The sequence below is a fragment of the Alligator mississippiensis genome, chromosome 1, assembly GCF_030867095.1.
Source record: "Alligator mississippiensis isolate rAllMis1 chromosome 1, rAllMis1, whole genome shotgun sequence".
Taxonomy (NCBI): Eukaryota; Metazoa; Chordata; order Crocodylia; family Alligatoridae; genus Alligator; species Alligator mississippiensis.
In genome coordinates, this window is record NC_081824.1 from 447,263,207 (window position 1) to 447,284,472 (window position 21,266).

Consider the following 21,266-nt stretch of genomic DNA (forward strand, 5'->3'; position numbering starts at 1 on the left):
ACAGGTGCACATGTGTACTTCCCTGGGGACAAATAGCCTGTCCCCAGGTAATGCTAATGCATGCACACTGTAGAGCATAGCAAGTTGCCCAGGGTGGGGTGGGGTAGGGGAGACTGGGCTGGCCCCAGCAGCCTTACCTGGGGTCCTGGGGGTCTCCTGGGGCACCAGTGGTGGTGATCCGGGCACACAGAGCTTGGGTGGCAGCTGGAGTGTGGCTCTGGCCAGCTAGGCTCTGGTTTTGGGCAGTACATGCTGCCACCATGTGCACTGTCCCCACTTTTTTTGGCCTGGGTTTTTTTTACACTGGTCAAATACCCTTCGTCAGGAGGCATCTGCAGATGGTCTGTGCTCTTCCTGGATAGAGCAGTAAAGCAGCCAGAGGCCAGTGCAGTATGCAAGAAAGCCAGTCAGTTAAAATGTAAATTGAAGTGGTCAGTAGATAAGAAACAGGTTGGGGCGGGGAAGGGGAATGAATGCAGGTGTAGTCAATAGATGGCAGCTTGGGGGAAGGGAATGAGAATAGCTTGTAAAAAGTGGAGGGTTTAGCTGGGTAGTCAGATGTTAGGCAGCTTGTAATGTGTCTTAAATCCAATTTCTATATTTAGTCCACAATTTTTTTTTTGTCTCCAGTAGTATCTTGAGTACGTACTAGCCTCTGGCTGCTTTACCCAATGGAAGGGAGGGCCATCACCAGGGAGGACTATATCTCAGTTGCTCGGGGCTGCAGGGGGGCGGTCAGGAAGGCCAAGGCAGAAATGGGACTGGGACTAGCGACCCAGATCAAAGACAACAAGAAGTTCTTTTCTTAAATACATAGGGGGTAAAAAGAAGGTACCGGGTAATGTGGGGCCGCTGCAAGACACGCTAGGAAATCTGGTCGTTACACCAGACAGCAAACTAACCTATTTAAAAATGTCTTTGCCTCCATTTTTCTGAGCAGGGACTGGGTCATCCCCCCCACTGGGACCCCCTCAGACCCCAGGGCAGGCGCACACAGGCCTAGGGTCAGTGAGGATCTAGTCAGGGAACTTCTGGAGGGACTGGATGTATTTAAATCAGCTGGTCCTGACAATCTCCACCCCAGAGTGCTGAGAGAATTAGCAGAGGTTATTGAGGGACCCCTGGCACGGCTTTACGAGCACTCGTGGTGCTCTGGTGTGGTTTCCAGAGGACTGGAAAGGTGCCAATGTGATTCCCATTTTCAAAAAAGGGAGGAAGGAGGACCCAGGAAACTATAGGCCAGTTAGTCTTACCTAAGTCCTGGGGAAGCTTTTTGAGAGATTTCTCCTGGCGCATATCTGCGAGGGGCCAGCAGGGGAGGTTATGCTTAGGGCCAACCAACACGGGTTCATTAGAGGCAGGTCCTGTCAGACCAACCTGGTGGCCTTCTGCGATCAGGTCACAAAATCCTTGGATGCAGGTGTCACGGTGGACATAGTCTTTCTGGAGTTTAGGAAGGCCTTCAACACTGTGTCTCACCCCATTTTCATTAAAAAACCAGGGGACTGTGGTGTCGACACCTACACAGTCAGATGGGTCGCAGATTGGCTGGAGTGCCACATCCAGAGAGTGGTGGTGGACGGGTCCTATTCGACCTGGAGGGATGTGGGCAGTGAGGTCCCTCAGGGCTCAGTGCTCGGGCCTGCACTGTTCAACATCTTCTTCAGTGACTTGGATGAAGGGTAAAAAGCACCCTGTTCAAATTCACAGACGACACTAAGATGTGGGGAGAAGTGGTCACGCTAGAAGGGAGGAATAGGCTGCAATTGGACCTAGACAGGTTCCAGGGGTGGGCAGATGAGAACAGGATGGGTTTCAACACTGACAAGTGCAAGGTGCTGCACCTGGGGAGGAAGAACCAGCAGCATACCTACAGGCTGGGGAACTCCCTTCTTGTCAGTGCACAGGCAGAAAAGGATCTTGGAGTCATTATTGATGCCAAAATGAACATGGGCCGGCAGTGTGGGGACGCGGTCAGGAAGGCCAACCGTACCTTGTCATGCAACCACAGATGCATCTCAAGCAGGTCCAAGGAGGTGATCCTCCCCCTCTATGCGACACTGGTCAGGCTGCAGTAGTAGTACTGCATCCAGTTCTGCGTACCGCACTTCAGAAGGGATGTGGACGACATGGAGAGGGTCCAGAGGAGGGCCACTCGCATGATCAGGAGGCAGCAGGGCAGGCCCTACGAGGAGAGGCTAAGGGATCTGAACCTGTTCAGCCTCCACAAGAGAGGGCTGAAGGGGGAATCTCGTGGCCGTTTACAAACTAGTCAGGGGGGACCAGCAGGCATTGGGGGAGTCCCTGTTCCCCCAAGCACTACCAGGAGTGACAAGAAATAAGGGTCACAAGCTGGCAGAGTGTAGATTCAGACTAGACACCAGGAGGCGCTACTTCACTGTCAGGGCGGCTAGGATCTGGAACCAACTTCCAAGAGAAGTGGTGCTGGCTCCTACCCTGGGGGTCTTCAAAAGGAGGCTAGATGGGCACCTTGCCGGAGTCATTTGACCCCAGCATCCTTTCCTGCCCATGGCAGGGGGTCAGACTTGATGATCTCCTCAGGTCCCTCCCGACCCTACCAACTATGAAACTACTCCATCCAGGAAGAGCGCAGACCAACTGCAGATGCTTCCTCAGCTTGATGAAGGGTATTTATACCTGAAAGCTTGCAAAGAATTTTTCCAACTGTTTGATTTAGTCTAATAAAAGACATCAGATTTACCCAAAGAACCTTGTCTGCCTATGTCCTTAGACCAATACGGCTACAACCTACACTCCTGAATTTCTCATGATTTACATCTCCCATTCACATGCAGGATGGTAATACCACATGTATAAAGTTATCTAAGGGGACAGAATTAAGAGCAAGGGAATAGCCGAGAAGAGGGAAATGTAAGCTGAAGATTGTGACTGCTAACAGTCAGTCACAGGAAATCCATTTTCAGTGGTGTGGGGCCAGGCCACAGGCAAGAACTGGAGTGCACAGCCAGGTCAACTGGCCCACAGAACTGTAATTTGGTGGTGGCAGCATCGATTGCTGTAGCTCCCAGAGCCACGACAGCTGCTACTCCTCCCACTGCCCAAAATGGGCAGCCCTGCAGACCAGATAGTATAGCTCCATGCTCCAGATCTAGCCCGTGGGACTTCTCCTGGATCCAGACATTTGGCAGCAGGAGAAGCAACAACAGTATTAATTACAATCAGCTACAGCAATTAAGGCGGCCAGCGCTCACCACCACCAAATATTCAGACCTGTGGGGAGCCCCATGGGTTGAATGAAACAACTCCACTGGCTATTGATCACATCTGCAGTAGACGATGTGAAATGGTGGGAACCACCACATGGAGGCCATTTCAAAGACAACACACTGAATAAAGCAATCTTGTTCCAGCATGGAGATGGACAAAGGGACTGAAAAGTCTGACTCTGAGTCTGCAGCAACCCAGGCCTAAATGTTGGAGGGCAGGGAAAGAATCTGGTGGAAGGCCCTCCTGTTCACATCTGTCAACCTGCAACCCAGTCAGCTCAGCCCAATAGGGGCAGCTAAGATGAACAAAGACGGGGGCGAGAGCTGAGTGAGCGCATCTAGACGAGAAGCTTAATGCACAGTAGACTGCTTGGCTGCATTACAGTGTTAAGGCAAAAACCATGCTATTATGCTAGTGCACAGTAGTATTAGTCTACTGCGCATTAACTGTCACGAAAAAAAGCATACACTTGTGCTAACGTGCAGAAGGGCAGGCTACTGCACATTTTGTACTTCCTTTTGCAAGTAATACATTTAATGTGCAGTACGCACTGCGCATTAATGAACGTGCAGATACACCCAGTGGCTAGAAAGAGATACTCAGTGTGAGACAGACCCACTACTCAGTCCTTGCTGGGATCAGGTTCCCTATGGTCTCAAATATCTGTTCTTTCATTTAATTCCCTCAGGACTTTGCCTGGGTTGGTTGGTCAAGTTCAAGCGCTGTATGAGGTAGCCGACTGCTGGGTAGCCCTTATTTTCCGCTCAGGGGTCCAGCTGTCGCACAGGAAGTTCTGAATTCCTCAAGGGTCACCAGCTGCCTGCTCCATGTTCTGCAGGGAGCTAATTGCATTTCCAGGTAATGCCTCAGCCATGTGTATGTGTAGGATTTTTCAGCCATAAATGGGGAGTCAAAAGGAGTGTTGCATAAGTAGAGAACGCTCTCTGGAGACCAGCCCCCTCCACTCTGCTGCCTCTAAAGCTGTAAATGCAAAAAAAAGCAGCATCTGTAAAAGCCAACACCTCATCTTTATAGCAAGGGATTTTTACTTCAGATGCCCATGAAATGAAGGTCATTGCTCGCTGCCATTCGCAGTCTGTTGCTTGTTGGCTGAGAAAGAACTGAGGCTGCTGACATGAGAAACCCCCCCCCCACAAAAACCAGCACTTTACCAGAAGAGGAATCATGTTAGTTTGGCCTGGCTTCCCAGTGTCTGTATAGATTGGGTGCTTCAGTGAGGCTTTTTGGTGATTTTATCTAAAGCTGATTCTGGGCATAGGCTGCACTCAGTGCAGGGGTGCACCAAGCTGAAATGTCTGGTATTAGCAGCAGCAATTTATTAGGGTTGTGCAAAGGTTCGGATCATGATTCGGATTCAGAGATGATTCGGATGATTCAGAGGCTGAATCTACTAATCAGAATTGAATCTCTAGAATCTTTAGGCTTTCCGAATTGATTTGGAAAAGATTCAGCAATTTGGAGATTCAGCCATAGGGTATAATGGGGAATCAATGAAATATCTATAACTTTGATTTTTTTGGCTGATTCGGATGAAACTTGCAGGGGTGGTAGCCTCTGCTGAGGGCATGAAGCCTGCCAAGTTTCAAGGAGATAGGTGCAGGGGTTTCTGGGAAACTGCACCTCAAGCTGCTGATGAGCAAAACCTGTGTCACGTATGTGTTAAGCCACAGTGGGGTAAAATGGGCTCAATATAGATTAGACGGGAATTCTGGCACACTGCGACCTGCCGGACATCCGACTCCTCAGGTACCGCTGCACTTCTACCTGCTCTGCTACATCCCGTCCCCTGCCCCGGCCTGTCCCTCCCCCCATGATGCCTCCATTTCCATTTTCACTGACTGGCTTTCTTGCCTGCACTGCGTGCCAGCCTGGCCTCTGGCTTCTTTACTATTCCTTCCATCCAGGACCAGGAGACACACCAACTGCAAGTACTTCCTCAGCCTGACAAAGGGCTTTTCAACCCGAAATTTTTCTAATTATTTTTTTTTCATAATAAACATATACACATAAAAACACAAGATAAGCCATCACACACCATGAGTAACATATATCCAACACAACATCTTTACTTCTTGCTGTCAATTCCTTTATAACAAGAAAGGCTCTGTGGCAGTTCCGTCTGGCTACTTTTGATGCTGCTGGTGCCGCTGGTGCTATTGGTGTTGAGTCAGCTAAGTTATCTTGACCTGCCGTCGTTTACAGTGGTGGATCAGAATGAGGCTGTAGGGGAGGAGGAGGCCTCATGGGGGCACACTGCCATGTTGTGCAGAGGCCCCAGTGCCAGAAAAGGCACACATGAACACACACACAGTTGCACAAGCACCCATGTCATGAGTTTTGCCTACCTGCAGCCAGAGGTGCAGGGTCCCAAGACCCAGACTCCCCCTGCACTTATCTCCTTGACAGCTGGCAGGCTTTGTGGCCACAGCAGGCCTGCAGTTTTCACCCCCCTATGCCTTAACACACACACGGTGTCACCTATGTCATGAGTTTTGCTTATCAGCAGTTTTAGGTGCTGTTTCCCAGAAACCCCTGCACCTATCACTTGAAACTTGGCAGGCTTCATGCACTTCGCAGAGGCTACCACCCCTGCAAGTTTCATTCAAATCAGTAAAGTTATAGATATTTAATTGATTTCCCATTATACCCTATGGCTGAATCTCTGAATCTTTTCCAAATCGAACCAGAAAAGCGATTTGAATCTCTGAACTGAATCGGCTGAATTCGAATTGAATAGTTGCCTATTTGCACAGGCCTACAGTTTATATGTCGCAGTGCTGCAATGTTGGGAACTGGTCAGACTGGTGGACTGGAACTCTTTCTGCTGGTATCTTGAGAAGGTCAATGCCCAGCTAGCTTTGACCTTAGTTCCCCTCACATTACCTTTTCTTAAACAAAGACACCTTCAGATCTGCCAAGGACCTGAAAAAGAGTGGAAACTGCTGCTCTTTGAAAGGAAAGCAAAGAGCCAGTAGACTGCAAATGGACTTGGCTCTGCTCAGAAAGGGGCCAAACCTGTAGCATCTAGAGCCAGCAATTTTCAGGATGTCTAGACCCAGTGGTTAACTCAGACTGTGATAGTGATGGGGCCAGAAAAAAGTCTGAATCTATTCCAAAGACCCCTAAAGGCTGAGGATCGCTCTTGCAGGAGAAGACTGGGAGGTCAGTGCACTGCAGGGGTTAGTGGCAGTGTACGCTCTCCAAACACTGTGCTACAAAGGCATCCCCTCTACCCTTCTGGCATAAGGAGAACCAATTCTGTCTCAGGTCCATTCAGTTCTTGGCCTCTCTGGTGACACTTCCAGGACAAGAACTGGTGAGATCTGGACAAGCCATTCTGAGTGAGCAATTTTTGTTGGAAGGCATCGATTGTCCTGCAGATTGTGCACAAGCAGTAGTCTGGCCTTCCCTTAAGTCTGGCCCCTTAATACAACTACAGCAGTGCATAGAGGTCACAGAGGAGCCAAAGGGGCCAGGGAAGTTTCCCCCCATTGTAGGAGCAGCATAGGTCTAATGTAAGTGACCCTAAACTGCCATGTATATAGGGCAAGCTGGAAGCAGAAGAGGGAATGTCAGGCGTGGGATGGGAAGTAGCTGTAACACTGGAGACCACCAGGGATTCTGGGTTGTTGTGCAGCCTCCTGCAGTTGTAGAAAAAAACTGTTGTACTAAAAGCAGCCCCCATGGCTGCTTTATCACACACTGGCTGCTGAGCTGGCAAGAACCCAGAGGTCACAAAGAAGATGGGAAAGCATTACAAGCATTTGGTGCTGTGCCCTAATTGTTGCTCAACATGTTATTAAGAAGCAAATAATACCCCATCCCTCTTCCTTCCCTGCCCCCAGTCAGGCTTAAACACCCTCTTGTGCATATGCACACAGGTACTGGCACAAAGAACAGCCATGCCCCAAGTCAAGAGGGAGCAAAACCCCATGGGCACAAATATTTGCAGAAAACCAAAGAGGTACTAACTTAGCCATGAGGAAAGAGCCTGCCAAGTCGCAAACACTCTGGCAGTGCCCTCCCTGCACTTTGTTTGGTGCCGGACCAAGTCCGATAAAGGAAAAAGCTGGGCCTAATTTTACACCTATGATAGTATTCATAGTAGACTCCACTGGGGCTGCCTTACCAGTGTGTTCTCTTGCTGTGGACTGCTCGAACCACACCAAGGACCTGGAAGCAGAGTTGAAGCAGCCAGATTAGCCATGTTGACAATTGTTTGATGGGGTTGGTGTGGCCCCCACAAGCCAGACTTCAGTGGTAAAATCAGCCTTTCAACAGCAATAAAGTGACTCCATTGGTATAAACGGAAATCGGGCCCTGGGAACTGGGCTGAGAGAAGACACTCATTTCACAGCAGCCAAACACACGTCTCTAGAGGAGACTACCTGGGAAGGCCAGTGGCTGCTTTTCCATTGCAGTGGCAGCATAGTTTGAAATAAACTCAAAGGACAACCTGAGCCCGGCCACCAACAGTTTCCAACTAAGAGTTGTGGGGGGCTGAGATGGCAAATCTCAATAGCAGTCACACAGCACAGGAACTATTGGAGTCTCCCCTCCCTGCACGCACAGAGCAGGCACAAACCACCAGCAGAGCATGCTCCGCACGCCTGGTTCCTGAAGTCTTAGGCTGAGATAATATTGTCTTCCATGCCAATGTTTTTTCCCCCTAGCATCTAAGTTGATCGCAACAAATTTTAGAAACTCACTGAGACTCCTAGTAACATTACAAGTTATGAGCAAAGAGTAATTTAATGTGCAGGCTGAAGCACTAGTTCAAGGTTATGCCAGGTCCCTCACTAAAATAGACATTAGGGCCATTTTTTTCTGAGGACTCTGCTTTGTGTAAGCTGCACAGGTTGCTCTGGTAAATGCTGCGCTGGGGTGTAACATAAATAGGCTGGTAGAAATATTTCAATCACAGTAGAAATATTTAGAGCACACCAAGGGGATCTGTTTTCTGAATGCTTACCAGCCAGTCAGTTCAGAAAAGGTCCCTGTGAATTATTAGTCAAGGGCTGACAATCTACACACCCAAAGCAAAATGCAGTGGAGCTGAACGTGTTTGCAAGAAACCTTCTTCTTTTGTACTGATAAATGTCTCTTGTCCTTTGGATGCATTGACTGCTTCCCCCTGCCAGCTACTTCCACGAGAGAAACTGCTGGGTACAGATTAGATCTGGGGTGACTTAAATCAGGATCAGGGGAAAAAGTCCTCAAAACTGCATTTGGTCAATCACTGAAACTTATTGCTGAGGAAAGGCTTGGACACCCAGTGGCCACTAGTTGCCACATTTTCAAACCTGAGGGGCTGAACTGAGGCACCGTGCTCAGATTCAGACAGCCAAGGATGTAATCCTTTTTTTTTTTTTTTTTTAATAAAAAAAAAAGGCTGAGCTAATTTTAGGCAGCGCAGTTTGAAAATACTGTCCACAGAGGTTTAGTAACTGATAATGAGCTGACCCTGGAAGAACTCTGTTGGCTTCCAAAGCATGCTACAAAATTAATCTAGGAAAAGCCATGATCCTGTACTTTTTGTACAGGATCAGGTACTAAGTCGTCTCAATCCCCAGCATTTCACAGGTCCTTATATAATGTTAGGTATGATACTGATCTTGTTTTACCAGCACAGAACCCCTGGCTTTAGCAGAGTTGCCCCTCACTTGCATCAACATAGGGCATAAAGGAGACTGGCACTCTGCTTGGGAATGAATTCCTCCCCCTGAGTCAGGACGCTGAGGGACACTCCGGAAAATATGCACTGTGATATTTTATTTATCTGAAGCTGAAGTAGCTGGTATGAAAGAAGATGTTCCCTTTTCTTTCATGCCCAGTGTCATCTAGCTCTTGGCCCTTTTATAGCCTGAGAATGCTGTGTCTATTCTAAACTAGCTCCACTTGCCTGCAAAGCCACAGATTAAAGAGTGGATTCCCACTAACACGTAACAGAGATGACAACAACTGCTCATTTGACTGGGCTTTGTGAAGGATATCACGCTCATTGTTGCTTGTTTCTCCTGTGTGTTTGAGACAAGTTCTGCTTTTACAGCTCAGTTAAACTGCAGGGCAATGGACTTCTGGAAAAGCAGCCTACAGACATGCTTTGCAGTGTGACCCAGCTGTATACTCCAGCGGGAAGGAAAAGCTTAAGCTGAGTTCTGGTTGATTTAAGCTGAGTTCTGTGATCAGTCCATCCATTTCCACAGGGGAAAGCCTTTTCCCTGCACTATAGACCGTATCCTTCTGTGTCTGTCTCACCTGGTTTTCTGTTTCTCAAGCCACAGTGCTTTTACCATGTCCTGTGGGTTTAAAGATGGCTCCTTATGCTATAATGGGGATGACTCCTTATGCTATAACGGGGGCAGATTTGTGGATTTGATTATTCATGAAAGAATTTTGACCTGGGTAAGACAGGTAGAAAATCATCCCAAAAAGTGTCCTCTGAGTGATTGCGTAGATCAAAATACTGAAGAGCAATTGTTACACCAAGCAACAACCCAGTGGGCTGTGATCTGGTGTTTTGTTTTGTTAAAAAAATGTCTCAAGAAGAGTGAAGCAACATAGTAGTGGAACTATGTATGTCGCAATCTGAACACTATAACAAAATCTAGTTTTATATTCCTCTTACATAGCTCTGAAAGGTTTACATTGCAAGTAAGTGGGACTAAGGCTGCTCAGCAGGAACCAAGGTGGAGAAAAATTAACTGATTTGCCTGGTGTCACACAGCAGGTTAGTGGTAGAGGTGAGAACAGAAACAGGGGTTGTGGCCTCCAATGGTGTGAGCAAGTGGAATTAAGAAAATCTGATTAGGAAAATGCCTTCAATTCTGAGATCTCAAAGTACATTACAAAAAGCTGAGCTGCGCCTAAGGATGCCCCCGTAACAAGTCTGTGAGGTAGCGGTATATTCTTATCCCTATCTGAGTGGCAATAGATTCAATGACTTGAGTACAAACACTTGCCCACAAACACTAGGAAAGCAAGCCTTTTCTAGTGCTAGCTTGAGAAGGCGTCAGGACGCCTGGTTCCCGACCCTTTGACTTCATTACAGAGCCGTCCTCAAGCATTTGCAACAAATACAGAGCATGTCATCATGACTAGCCATTTTCCATCTTCTGTTGTACAAATGGAATTGGTTTCACTAACTTTCCCATGTCCATGTGTAAACTATGATCCAATGCAAGAAGGAAGGCACACAAGTATCCACCTTTATAGGGAAAGCTGCTGATTGAGCCTTTAAAATAGCCTCTTGAAAACTAATCAGCACAAATGTGACTGAAGTGGCAGTTGAATTTCATAGTTGGTCGGGTCAGAAGGGACCTAAGCAGATCATCAAGCCCGACCCCCTGCCATGGCAGGAAAAAGTACTAGGGTCAAACGACCCCAGCAAGGTGTTCATCCAGCCTCCTTTTAAAACCCCCCAAGGTAGGAGCCAGCACCACTTCGCTTGGAAGTTGGTTCCAGATCCTAGCTGCCCTGACTGTGAAGTAGCGCCTCCTGATATCTAGTCTGAATCTACCCTCTGCCAGCTTGTAACCGTTATTTCTTATCACTCCTGGTAGTGCTTGGGGGAACAGGGACTACCCCAATGCCTGCTGGTCCCCCCTGACTAGTTTGTAAATGGCCACTAGCTCCCCGCACAGCCTTCTCTCGTGGAGGCTGAACAGGTTCATGTCCCGTAGCCTCTCCTCGTAGGGCCTGCCCTGCTGCCCCCTGATCATGTGGGTGGCCCTCCTCTGGACCCTCTCAATGCTGTCCACATCTCTCCTGAAGTGCAGCGCCCAGAACTGGACGCAGTACTCCAACTGTGGCCTGACCAGCGCCGCATAGAGGGGGAGGATCACCTCCTTGGACCTGCTTGAGATGCATCTGTGGATGCATGACAAGGTGCGGTTGGCCTTACTGACGGCGTCCCCACACTGTCGGTCCATGTTCATTTTGGCATCAATAATGACTCCAAGATCCTTTTCTGCCTGTGCACTGACGAGAAGGGAGTTCCCCAGCCTGTAGGTATGCTGCTGGTTCTTCCTCCCCAGGTGCAGCACCTTGCACTTGTCAGTGCTGAAACCCATCCTGTTCTCATCCGCCCACCTCTGTAACCTGTCTAGGTCCAATTGCAGCCTATTCCTCCCTTCTAGCGTGCTCACATCCCCCCACATCTTAGTGTCGTCAGCAAATTTGAACAGGGTGCTTTTTACCCCCTCGTCCAAGTCGCTGATGAAGATGCTGAACAGTGCAGGTTCGAGGACCGAGCCCTGGGGGACCCCACTGCCCACATCCCTCCAGGTCGAAAATGACCCGTCCACCACCACTCTCTGGGTGCGGCCCTCCGGCCAACTAGTGACCCATTTGACTGTGTAGGTGTCAACACCACAGTCCCCTAGTTTTTTAATGAGAATGGGGTGGGAGACAGTGTCAAAGGCCTTCCTGAAGTCCAGAAATGCTACGTCCACTGCTACCCCTGATTCCAAGGATTTTGTGACCTGGTCATAGAAGGCCGCCAGGTTGGTCTGACAGGACCTGCCTCTAATGAACTCATGTTGGTTGCCCCTAAGCATAACCTCCCTTGCTGCCCCCTTGCAGACATGTGCCAGGATAATTCTCTCAAAAAGCTTACCCAGGACTGAGGTAAGACTGACTGGGCTATAGTTTCCTGGGCTCCTTCCTCCCTTTTTTGAAAATGGGAATCACACTGGCCCTTTTCCAGTCCTCTGGCACCACACCAGAGCACCACGAGTGCTTGTAAAGCCGTGCCAGGGGTCCCGCAATGACCTCTGCTAATTTCCTCAGCACTCTGGGGTGGAGATCGTCAGGACCAGCTGATTTAAATATGTCCAGTCCCTCCAGAAGTTCCCTGACTAGATCCTCACTGACCCTAGGCCTGGGTGCGCCTGCCCTGGGGCCTGAGGGGGTCCTGGCAGATGGGCTGATCTGGCCCCTGCTCAGGAAAATGGAGGCAAAGAAATTGTTAAATAGGTTAGCTTTGTCGTCTGGTGCGACAACCAGATTTCCAAGCGTGTCTTGCAGAGGCCCCACGTTACCCGGTACCTTCTTTTTGCCCCCTATGTATTTAAAAAAAGGACTTCTTGTTGTCCTTGATCTGGGTTGCTAGTCCCAGTCCCATTTCTGCCTTGGCCTTCCTGACTGCCCCCCTGCAGCCCCGAGCAACCGAGGTACAGTCCTCCCTGGTGATGGCCCTCCCTTCCATTGGGTGTATGCCTCCCTTTTAGCTAGGAGACGTTCCCGTATGCTCTTGGCGAGCCATGGGGGTTTTTGCGCCTTCTTGCCCCCTTTGATCCTTGTTGGGATTACCTCCCTTTGGGCTTGGACAATCGTCTCCTTAAGGAACGACCACTCATCTTGGACACCCGACTCCCCTCCCCTCCGGGACCTCAGTACTTCCCCAACTATTCTTCTTACCTCATTGAAAACTGCCCTCCTGAAGTCCACGGCTGCTGCCTTGCTGCAGGCTTTTGCCACCTTGCGCTGGATGGTGAATTCCAGCAGGCAACGAGTACTGGGGTCTGCATCTTTTTCTGCCACTAACTCTGTGTGTCCTTTGGCAAGTTTCTTGATGCTGGCTTCCTCTTCTCAGAAGTGGTTTTAATAACTTGACCTCATGCAGTTGGGAGGATGATGGATATTTCCAGAAGAACATTGGGATCTACTATTTGGGAGTGCCATGGAGTTTACTAGTATCATTTTAAAGAAGAAACTTGGGTCACTGGTTCAATTCGCACAGTCCCTCGGGGCACTTCAGTACCACCTCTGCCTGTGTTAGGGAGCTTCACTGCAAAAACAGAAGCCACCCCTTGTTCCTCCTTTAAACATACCAAATCCCAATAAAATATGATCCAGTGCCATTAGAACAGTGCTGGGACTTCACCAGCAAGCCCACTGAGACACGGAGCGTGACAGCAGAGATACATGAGCCCTAGACCCACCTTAACCACTGGCTACATTGTAAGTGTTTTCACAGAGACACTGGCACTGTTGGAAGTGGTGAAGACAAGTCCTCCAAGGCCACACTCTTTTCAAATTCAAGTTGCTGTATGCCCAAATCATAAGGAGTAATGGCCTATTAAAGGAGTGTCCAGATATTATTATTAGGGTCCTAGAAGGGATCTCCTCAGATTGGATATAAGTAATGGGCTGACACAGTTTGTATTGTGAGTTTGCAACCAACAAACCACAGGGAAGCAAAGGAACTTTAGATAAAGCATCCCCGCCACCATTCTTATGTGCAGGGATGCTGATACATGAGCTGCTCCAGGTGCTTTAACTACAGTGGCTCTCAGAGCCACTCTAATTAAAGCGCTGCATCCTCCTCCACACACACTCCCAGAGCACACGTATAAATGCCTAAGGTGTCTACTTACCCAGCTGCATTTTGAAAGGTTAATGAAGCAGCAGCAATAGGGCCTATGAGGATCACCTTCCCTACCCTCCTCAAGCTGAAGGGTGGTCACAGGTGACATTTCAATCTGAACATATGTTTAGTAGTGTTTTCAAGGCCTCTGCTATCAGCATGAATCTTCATGGTCAGGGTCTCTCTTACAGCACCTATTCCTGAAGTCATGGCAATAAATGAAAAATCTCAGCTTTCCTTAAAAAAAAAGTTTGATCCTTTGAGAAACCTGGAACTGAGAAAGGTTAAGATATCAGAAGGCAATTAGAAAGAACCACAAATGTATTCACTCTGAAAATTCTCAGAATTTTTAAGCCAACTGCATGATTTTGTGTGGGACTTGACTCATATTTTTTTAATAGCTGGGATGACTATTAAAAATAGTCCTGTAAGACTATTTTGATAGTCTTACAGGACTATCCCGTAAGATCCTGTACAAGCAAAGATGTAGTTAGCTGCGTTAGTCTGAAGTGAGGCAGGAAGCAGGCTGGATATGCACCTTCCAGACTAATTCAATCAGAGGTATTTAGTATAAGCTTTTGAGAGTCCAAGCTCATGAAAGCTCATGCTATATACATCTCTAATTTAGTTAGTCTCTTAGGTATAAATCAATCCTGTCTTGGATCCTCTAATCCATTCCCTTGTTTGTACAGAAAAGGAGAAAAATTCCTCTAAACTATCACTGGGAAAATGCAGCAATCAGGGATTTTAAATACTGAAAAACTGTTTGCTAGTTTGTTTATGTGTATTGCTGTCAGTGGTAGGATGTTTATGCTATGCATTTAACCCTTCAGTCTGGACATGATGTAGGAGCTTCTCAAGCTTAGCTGGTATTCCTGAAATGCCAAAGCAGGAGCACATGTTCCAACATGTGATACAATCCTTTGTGGTTTCCAGCTGGACAATTTTATGGACACAGCCTCCTGTGCTGATTTCAGTCTCCTATTGTTTTTTGTCTGGCCTGGTTCATTTCTTACCATGATCTCAGGCTGCAAAGTTAAGTCCAAAATCCAGGGTCCAGCTTTTTTCCAAAGTGACAAGCCATATTCTTCCAAAGGCCAAGCATCTTACCTCATTTTTCATTGTTGCTGGCAATGCCCATGTGCACTAAAAATATATACATCTGCTCCGCATTTGAGAGAGACCTAAGATAGGTGAAACCAGCTCAGCGCTGAAGCTTGTGCTCTGTGTATGGGGCATGAGTCGGCTGTGATGTGTGTGAGAGATGCAATCTGCCCTGGAATCAGTGACATCCCTGTGTGTCTGCTGACATATGCTAATTCCGGGGTTACTTTGAACAGGTGCAGGACAGCCAGTCAAGAATGTGGCAGGCAGACGGTGAGATGCCCTAAGTGGTTTTCATACCTTGCATATATGGAGCTCCTTTGGAGTCAGTTCAGGAATTTTCTAATAGACTTATTCAGGAGCATGTGACAGTCTTCTGGGCTCTCAGCTACTAAGCGCCAGATGCTCCTGGAAGCTCCCCTTCCTCCTGGCCTTACTTTCTGTTGAATAAACAAACAAGCGAACTAATGAACTTCTTCCAAGGGGTCTGCTCCTAGGAGGTGCTGAATACTCTCAAAGTCCATCTAACCATGCAGAGTTAGGACTGTGATCTCCTTACAGAAGATACTGTTACACTAGTTCATATGGCCTCAACTCATGGGCGACTGGTGCCTCCTGAGATTGGGGGGGCACCCGCAGAAGCTGCCTGTGGCATCGGCAGCAGAGCTGGCGAGCTCCTGTAGATGCCACCGGGGGTGTCGATGGCGGGCCGGAGCTGGCGAGCATCCGCAGACGCCACCTGTGGTGGGGATGGCCCTGCCGGTGGGGGACATGCGCTCCCCTGTGCCTCCTACGCGTCGCCTATGCCCCAGCTCCTGAACAGGTGAAGCCAGGGGCAGTTTTGCCACTCTCTTCAAAAGGAGCTGAATCAGGGCTTATTTTAATCCATTGAGAAAAGAAGCCCCAGCTCCAAAAAGGTCTGAAATCACTGGGATTAAGGAATTAAGGACCTTAATGAGAATCAGGTGCCTGAACAGTTTTGAGGATCTGAGCCAAAGCACCTTGTTTGCTTGTCTTTGCAAACTGCTTCCACATAGACAAAACAGATGGATTCTCTCTGAGCCTGGTCCGTGTGTCTGTAGGGGCACAGTTAGGTTCTTTCCATTTGCTTGTGTTTGCTCTTGGCTTCGCTGGCCAATCTATGAAAGAGTTTGCTGTGCACAGGGGGTTTGTCTTGTCCCAGTCTTTCAAGGGGGAAACCAACTTCCTTCCCACTTGTCCTCATTGTGAATTTGCAACAAGATCAGTAATACAGGATTACTGAAAGAGAAGACAAGCAATCTGGAAGGATCTGGATCATTATTTACAGCTGGCCTGCAAAAATTGGAGAATCACTTAAAAACCCACAGATGACACGTTTTCCTCAGAATGCTAATACACTGCACACTGGAAGAAACAAGAAAAGAAACATTTTATACATTTATTATATACAATATTAAGGCACAGGTTTAAGCAGCAAAGAATAAGAAAATCTTTGGCTGACCAACAATATCAATATTTGCTGTGGGCGACACAAAGTTCTTCATTTCCCCACATATGTACAAATAACCCTCCAGCTGTACAACACTGTACACCAACCATTCTATACAACCGACCACAATCGAAAATGACAATATTTTACAACCAGTTACTGATGTCACCTGGAATGGCTACAGCACAATTTCACAAAACACAATACAAATCAAACAGTTGTGATTGACAGTAGCAACATCATTGCACTGGTTGGCTGAGGTTAGGTGAACTGACTTACCAACAGCAGTACTTTACATAAAGTCCACTAGTGATCTAACTCAGGGTAAAGATCCATTGCTCCCCCTTTGCACCAAAACAAAAATGAATCAAGTTCAACAAAACCATTAAGAATGACCCTCTACATTCAGTTCAGCTACCTAAATCTGTCTACATCAGAGGTCTGTAATAAATAGGGGGGGGGGGTATACAAACAAATAATCTTGGGCAGTATCAATTGTAAACACAACTTTGGGTACTTGAAACTGGAGGGAGTAATGTAGAGAGAGAGAGAAAGAGAGCTGTCTTTTAACTGACCTAGAGGAGAAAGCTGCACCACTAAGGAATATAGTAACTGTGTGAAAGCATCAACATCAACATCATGCATGTTAACGGAACGCTGGTTTTGCTGGACGACTAGTTATATACATGTACAGCATTTATTAAATAGTTTGTTCTGAAAAGAAATAGTACAGCTAGCAATAAAATACTCAGCAAACCAAGGGACTAGAAAGCATTTGTGCATTGGTATTCCTTGGATAAGATCCATTAAGCGAAACATTTGTCATGGTTGGTTTTATCTTCATTCCTTTGCTTTACTTGTCTTCCTCTTAACAGGGCAACTCTGTACTTGCAAAAGGATAACTGATGCGAGTGAAACACCAAGATCAGGAGCATGTTAAATACCAGCACTTATTTGTTGCCACATTGAGGCCGCACATCGAACACACAGACTTTAAATTAACAGAGAGAGGAAAAATAAAATTATTTTACAATGCATATATTAAGCTGCATAACGTCTTCAAAAGGTTTACACATTCTGTTTGGCAAGGCAAAGCTTCCAATACTTAAAACATACACAGATTTCTGTTTACTGAATAACCTATAAACTACGTCTTTGTCTAACAAGTGCAAAAAATCAGAAAGAGGGAGACACCGACACGTGACTACTTCTATGTACAGACAAAAATAAGTGCATAGGTTTAACAAACTAGTTTTGTTCAGGAAAAGGGTCTCTTTGCTATGCACTACTCCATGTTGTATGAAGTGCAGGGCTGGCTTTGACACCTGCATACCTTGTAATCACAATATCTTCTGTTTTCAACGGAAGCAGAGTTTAAAGTGGTTGCAGTTTCTTGAGAGTATCAAGAGCTGTTTCTATGTCTACAAGAATGGCCCAATATGACTTTGGGGCCAGCTCTAATAACATGAATGACCCCAAATAGGTAACTGCAAATCTTTTCCTGCTTTGTGCTGCTTCCCTTGAAAGCACTATCACCCCTTTTCAATGCCACATCATTTCTAGTGTCAGTGGGGTAAAGTAGCCAGAAGGTTGGGGAAGAGTCAACAAAATCCCGAAGAGGAACACCTACCCATCAGCTTCAACAATACATGAAGCAAAGCTGCATGCAACTGGTAGCTCCGAACTGGTAAGTTGTGTGTCTGAACTGCTCAGCAACTCACACACAAGAAAGACGCATTTAAAATGAGAAATGTTCTATCTTGGGGAAAAAACAAGTAGAGAAAGAGACAGCAGCCCAGCAGAAAATAATCAATCCTCAGCATGAGGCAATTCAACTTTTGGGGCCCAGTCTTACATGCCTGAAGTGCTCCAGGCTCCCACTAACTTGAACAAGAGCTGGTGGCACTCCAGGAATGCAGGGCCAGACCCTGGGTGGCTTCTGTTTCCTCCAAGTGAAAAGTGGGGAGATGTCAGGGTTTTAAAACCTCTGCCAGGTAGGAAAGCATCACCATTTCTATTTTGCAGGTTGAGAAGCAGCGACATGAAGGGAGACTGATTCCACAATGCATTGCTTCCATCTTAGGTCAGTGAAATACCACCAAGATAAACACTAGGATAAAAATGGTGCAAAACGGTAGTGAAAGGGATCAGGAGAAATTAACTGACTTGCCCCAGGAAACAGGACAAGACAGTGGCTAAGCCAAGGCAGCACAGAAAGGGACTACACTCTCAGTTCCACACAGCAGGTTTAGCCATGCTAAGCTCTCCAAAAATGGGGGTGGGCTGAAAAACGGTCACTATGGTTAAGATGCTATTTGTTTTGGGGAGACTCTTGCAAAGCTTGGCCCAAATGTAATGTTCTTATTTTCATTTTAAGCAAAAAATATCCAGCTCTGATTGAACGGAAAAAGAAAAAGCCCATTTTTTCCTATTAAACAAAACTGCTTGTGACCTTTCCTTAAACAATCAACCTGACTGAATGATGAATTCCAGCATAGCAATAGCCTGCCATTGAGGAGCTCTGCATACAGAGCCTTGTTCCACAGAAAACTTATATTTGAACAAGTGCTAGAAGAATCACATAGGATGAAATTCAATCCTGTGAAGAAAGCAGTCTTGGGACCCCTTTATATAGTGCTTGTGCCATGTTAAGCTTTATTTTAAGGGCTCACGTGGGCCTAGGTCTACTACTGGCACCGCTGAACAGCAGTGTGTGACACCATCTAAGAGCAAAACTTAGGACAGGCAACATCCATTAACTTCTCGGCATGTGTAAATATACACATCCACGACACTGAAATATGCCAATCACAATACCTGAAGGACACTCAGCTGATGAATTATGCAATGTTAAACAAGTATGTGTGTTGGGATTAAAGTTCAAGGCCAGTCCCCTAATCCTGATTCACAAGTAATGAGTGTTTGCGTGAGACAGGACTGCCAATCAGGTGATGTAGAAAACAAGCCAACAAAATTAACTGTGTATGCAGTCATGAGAATCAGTTCTTACACTGGCTTGTGGGTGGAGACCATCAATGATTTCACTGAGAGTTAGGAACCTAAATCTGGCCCTCCATTCCTTTGCACCAATACTTAACAGAGAGGAAATGTAGCATTTCCTATCCCAAATATTTTGATTCATCTGTTGTTGTTATTTCATACACATTAGAAGCTTGATTTTGATCTCATCAGCAAACCCAGATTAACTCCATCAGAATCAATGTGAAACCAGTTCACAGTCTTAGTATTTTCCTCTCAACTATATTCTCCTCCCCTTACTAGTAACTATTAGCTAAATTTCACCCTCAGTTACACATTCAAATTCACCCTCCTTTACATCTGGGTACACCTGGCAAATCAAATTTCCTCCACTGACAATACAACAAGCTGGAGCAGTTTAGACAGATATTGCTGTATACTGAAGTATTATTTTAATGAGCCATAAGTTTATCTCAAGAGAATATACTTGGCAGGGGCTCAGGTTGCTACTTGCCAGGCACTCGATGCTTTCTATTCCACGTTCTATGCAGCCACTGACTCCAACTACATCCTGAGTAAAAGCTTCTAGCACTTTTCGTATCATTTGCTGCTAAACACAGTGAATGTGTTTGTGTGTTAGAGCTGAGTGAGCTCTCCCCATTTTTTTTAACAAACATTTCTCGGAAGAGTAATACAGATTGCTCTGCGGGAATTTGTGCCTCTTTAATCCTCACCTGCAAGAAAATTCTAGTGAAGGACTGCTCTTGGCAAGAGAGAGTTTTAGGCAAGTCTTGAATCTAAAAAACACAAAGGACTGCACTGTAAACCTGATCCCAAGACTTACACTGAGGAAACAAACACATGACCTGTATGTCCAATCAAAATAAACCAACATGGCTTGAAACAAATACTGATAATAGCTGGGTAGTGCATGATCTACAGTCAAGGATTTATTCACTACGACTATTTGGTGAACAATTTTGGATAATGACTAAGTCTCAGAAGAGTGTAAACTTCTGCTGGACAATTCACAGACTCCCACTGACTTTTACAGAGCGAGGATTTCACCCTCAGTCTTGGTTGTAGCTAAACAGTAAAACAGAACAGCATTTGGAACATCTTGTATGCATCCACTATAAATATTAAAGATACTTGTTCTTTAGATTAGAAAATGCAGTTTCCTTTTTCCTTCACCTTCTCATTCTCAATCCACACCTCATAACCAGTGCTCTTTTGTTGTTAGAATATCCCAGCCATTCATGTTCATTTTCATTATCCACGATCCCATGTTCACAACTCTTTTCTCCCTCTCTGGTTCCAAGTCAAAATCACTCCAAACTCTAGGCTCCTTCCAGATCCAAACTTTCTTCATCTTTTTTCAAACTCTTATACCTAGTTTTAAGATTTGCACAACGGCCTCCTTTGACTTGAATGGAGCTGTACAAGTGCTGAGGAAGTTACCTCTCCTCAGATAAGGACTTCCATCATATCTGTGTCAGGAAACTCAGGCTTGTTGATCAAACTGCTTACTCGGGTTTTGTTATCAAGTGGCTTCCCATGGCTGGGGGTGTTCTCTGTGATTGGGATGACAGAAAGCAAATCTTGATCTCAGATGCACCAAAACATTTTCTAAAACTAATCCAAAATCTGTGTGGAGGGAAAAAATTCTCACTATCTGTGGTAATGTTGGAGTGATATTGTAGCCATGATCGTCCAAAGAAATAGGCACGAGGCAAGGATTTTTGTTTGTGATATCTTTTATTGGATGCACCATGCAGTTGATCCAAAGAAAGATGTCTTCCACAAAAATCCTTACCTCTCTCACTATACATTTGAAGGCCAAAAACAGCCCTGCTAAGCTAACAAGAGTGAGATCTGCTTTTGTTTGTGTTAGAGTGGAACGAGCTGCCAGCCACGTATGCCCTCTGGGACGAAATTCCTGTTTTAATGCTGCAGTTTTGAAATCTGGAAACATAATCCCTTTCTTTTGCAACTTCTTTCAACATAGGAGGTTTTCACTGGCACAATGGATTTCCATCAAGGAAGGGTTTAAGTATATTTTTGGAAGAACCT

At 46.3% G+C, this 21,266-nt stretch overlaps 1 protein-coding gene across 8 annotated transcripts in view; it reads right to left on the bottom strand.

The window, feature by feature from the left end:
• Nucleotides 1-16,149: 16,149 nt before the first annotated feature.
• Nucleotides 16,150-21,266, bottom strand: part of AMOTL1 (angiomotin like 1) — a 167,987-nt gene continuing 162,870 nt past the window's right edge. For all 8 annotated transcript variants that reach the window (XM_019483640.2, XM_019483639.2, XM_019483642.2 and 5 more), the window contains one exon: nt 16,150-20,767. In XM_019483640.2, coding sequence (XP_019339185.1) covers nt 20,661-20,767 — 107 coding nt within the window. In that variant the 3' untranslated portion in view covers nt 16,150-20,660. The remainder of the gene's footprint in view (nt 20,768-21,266) is intronic.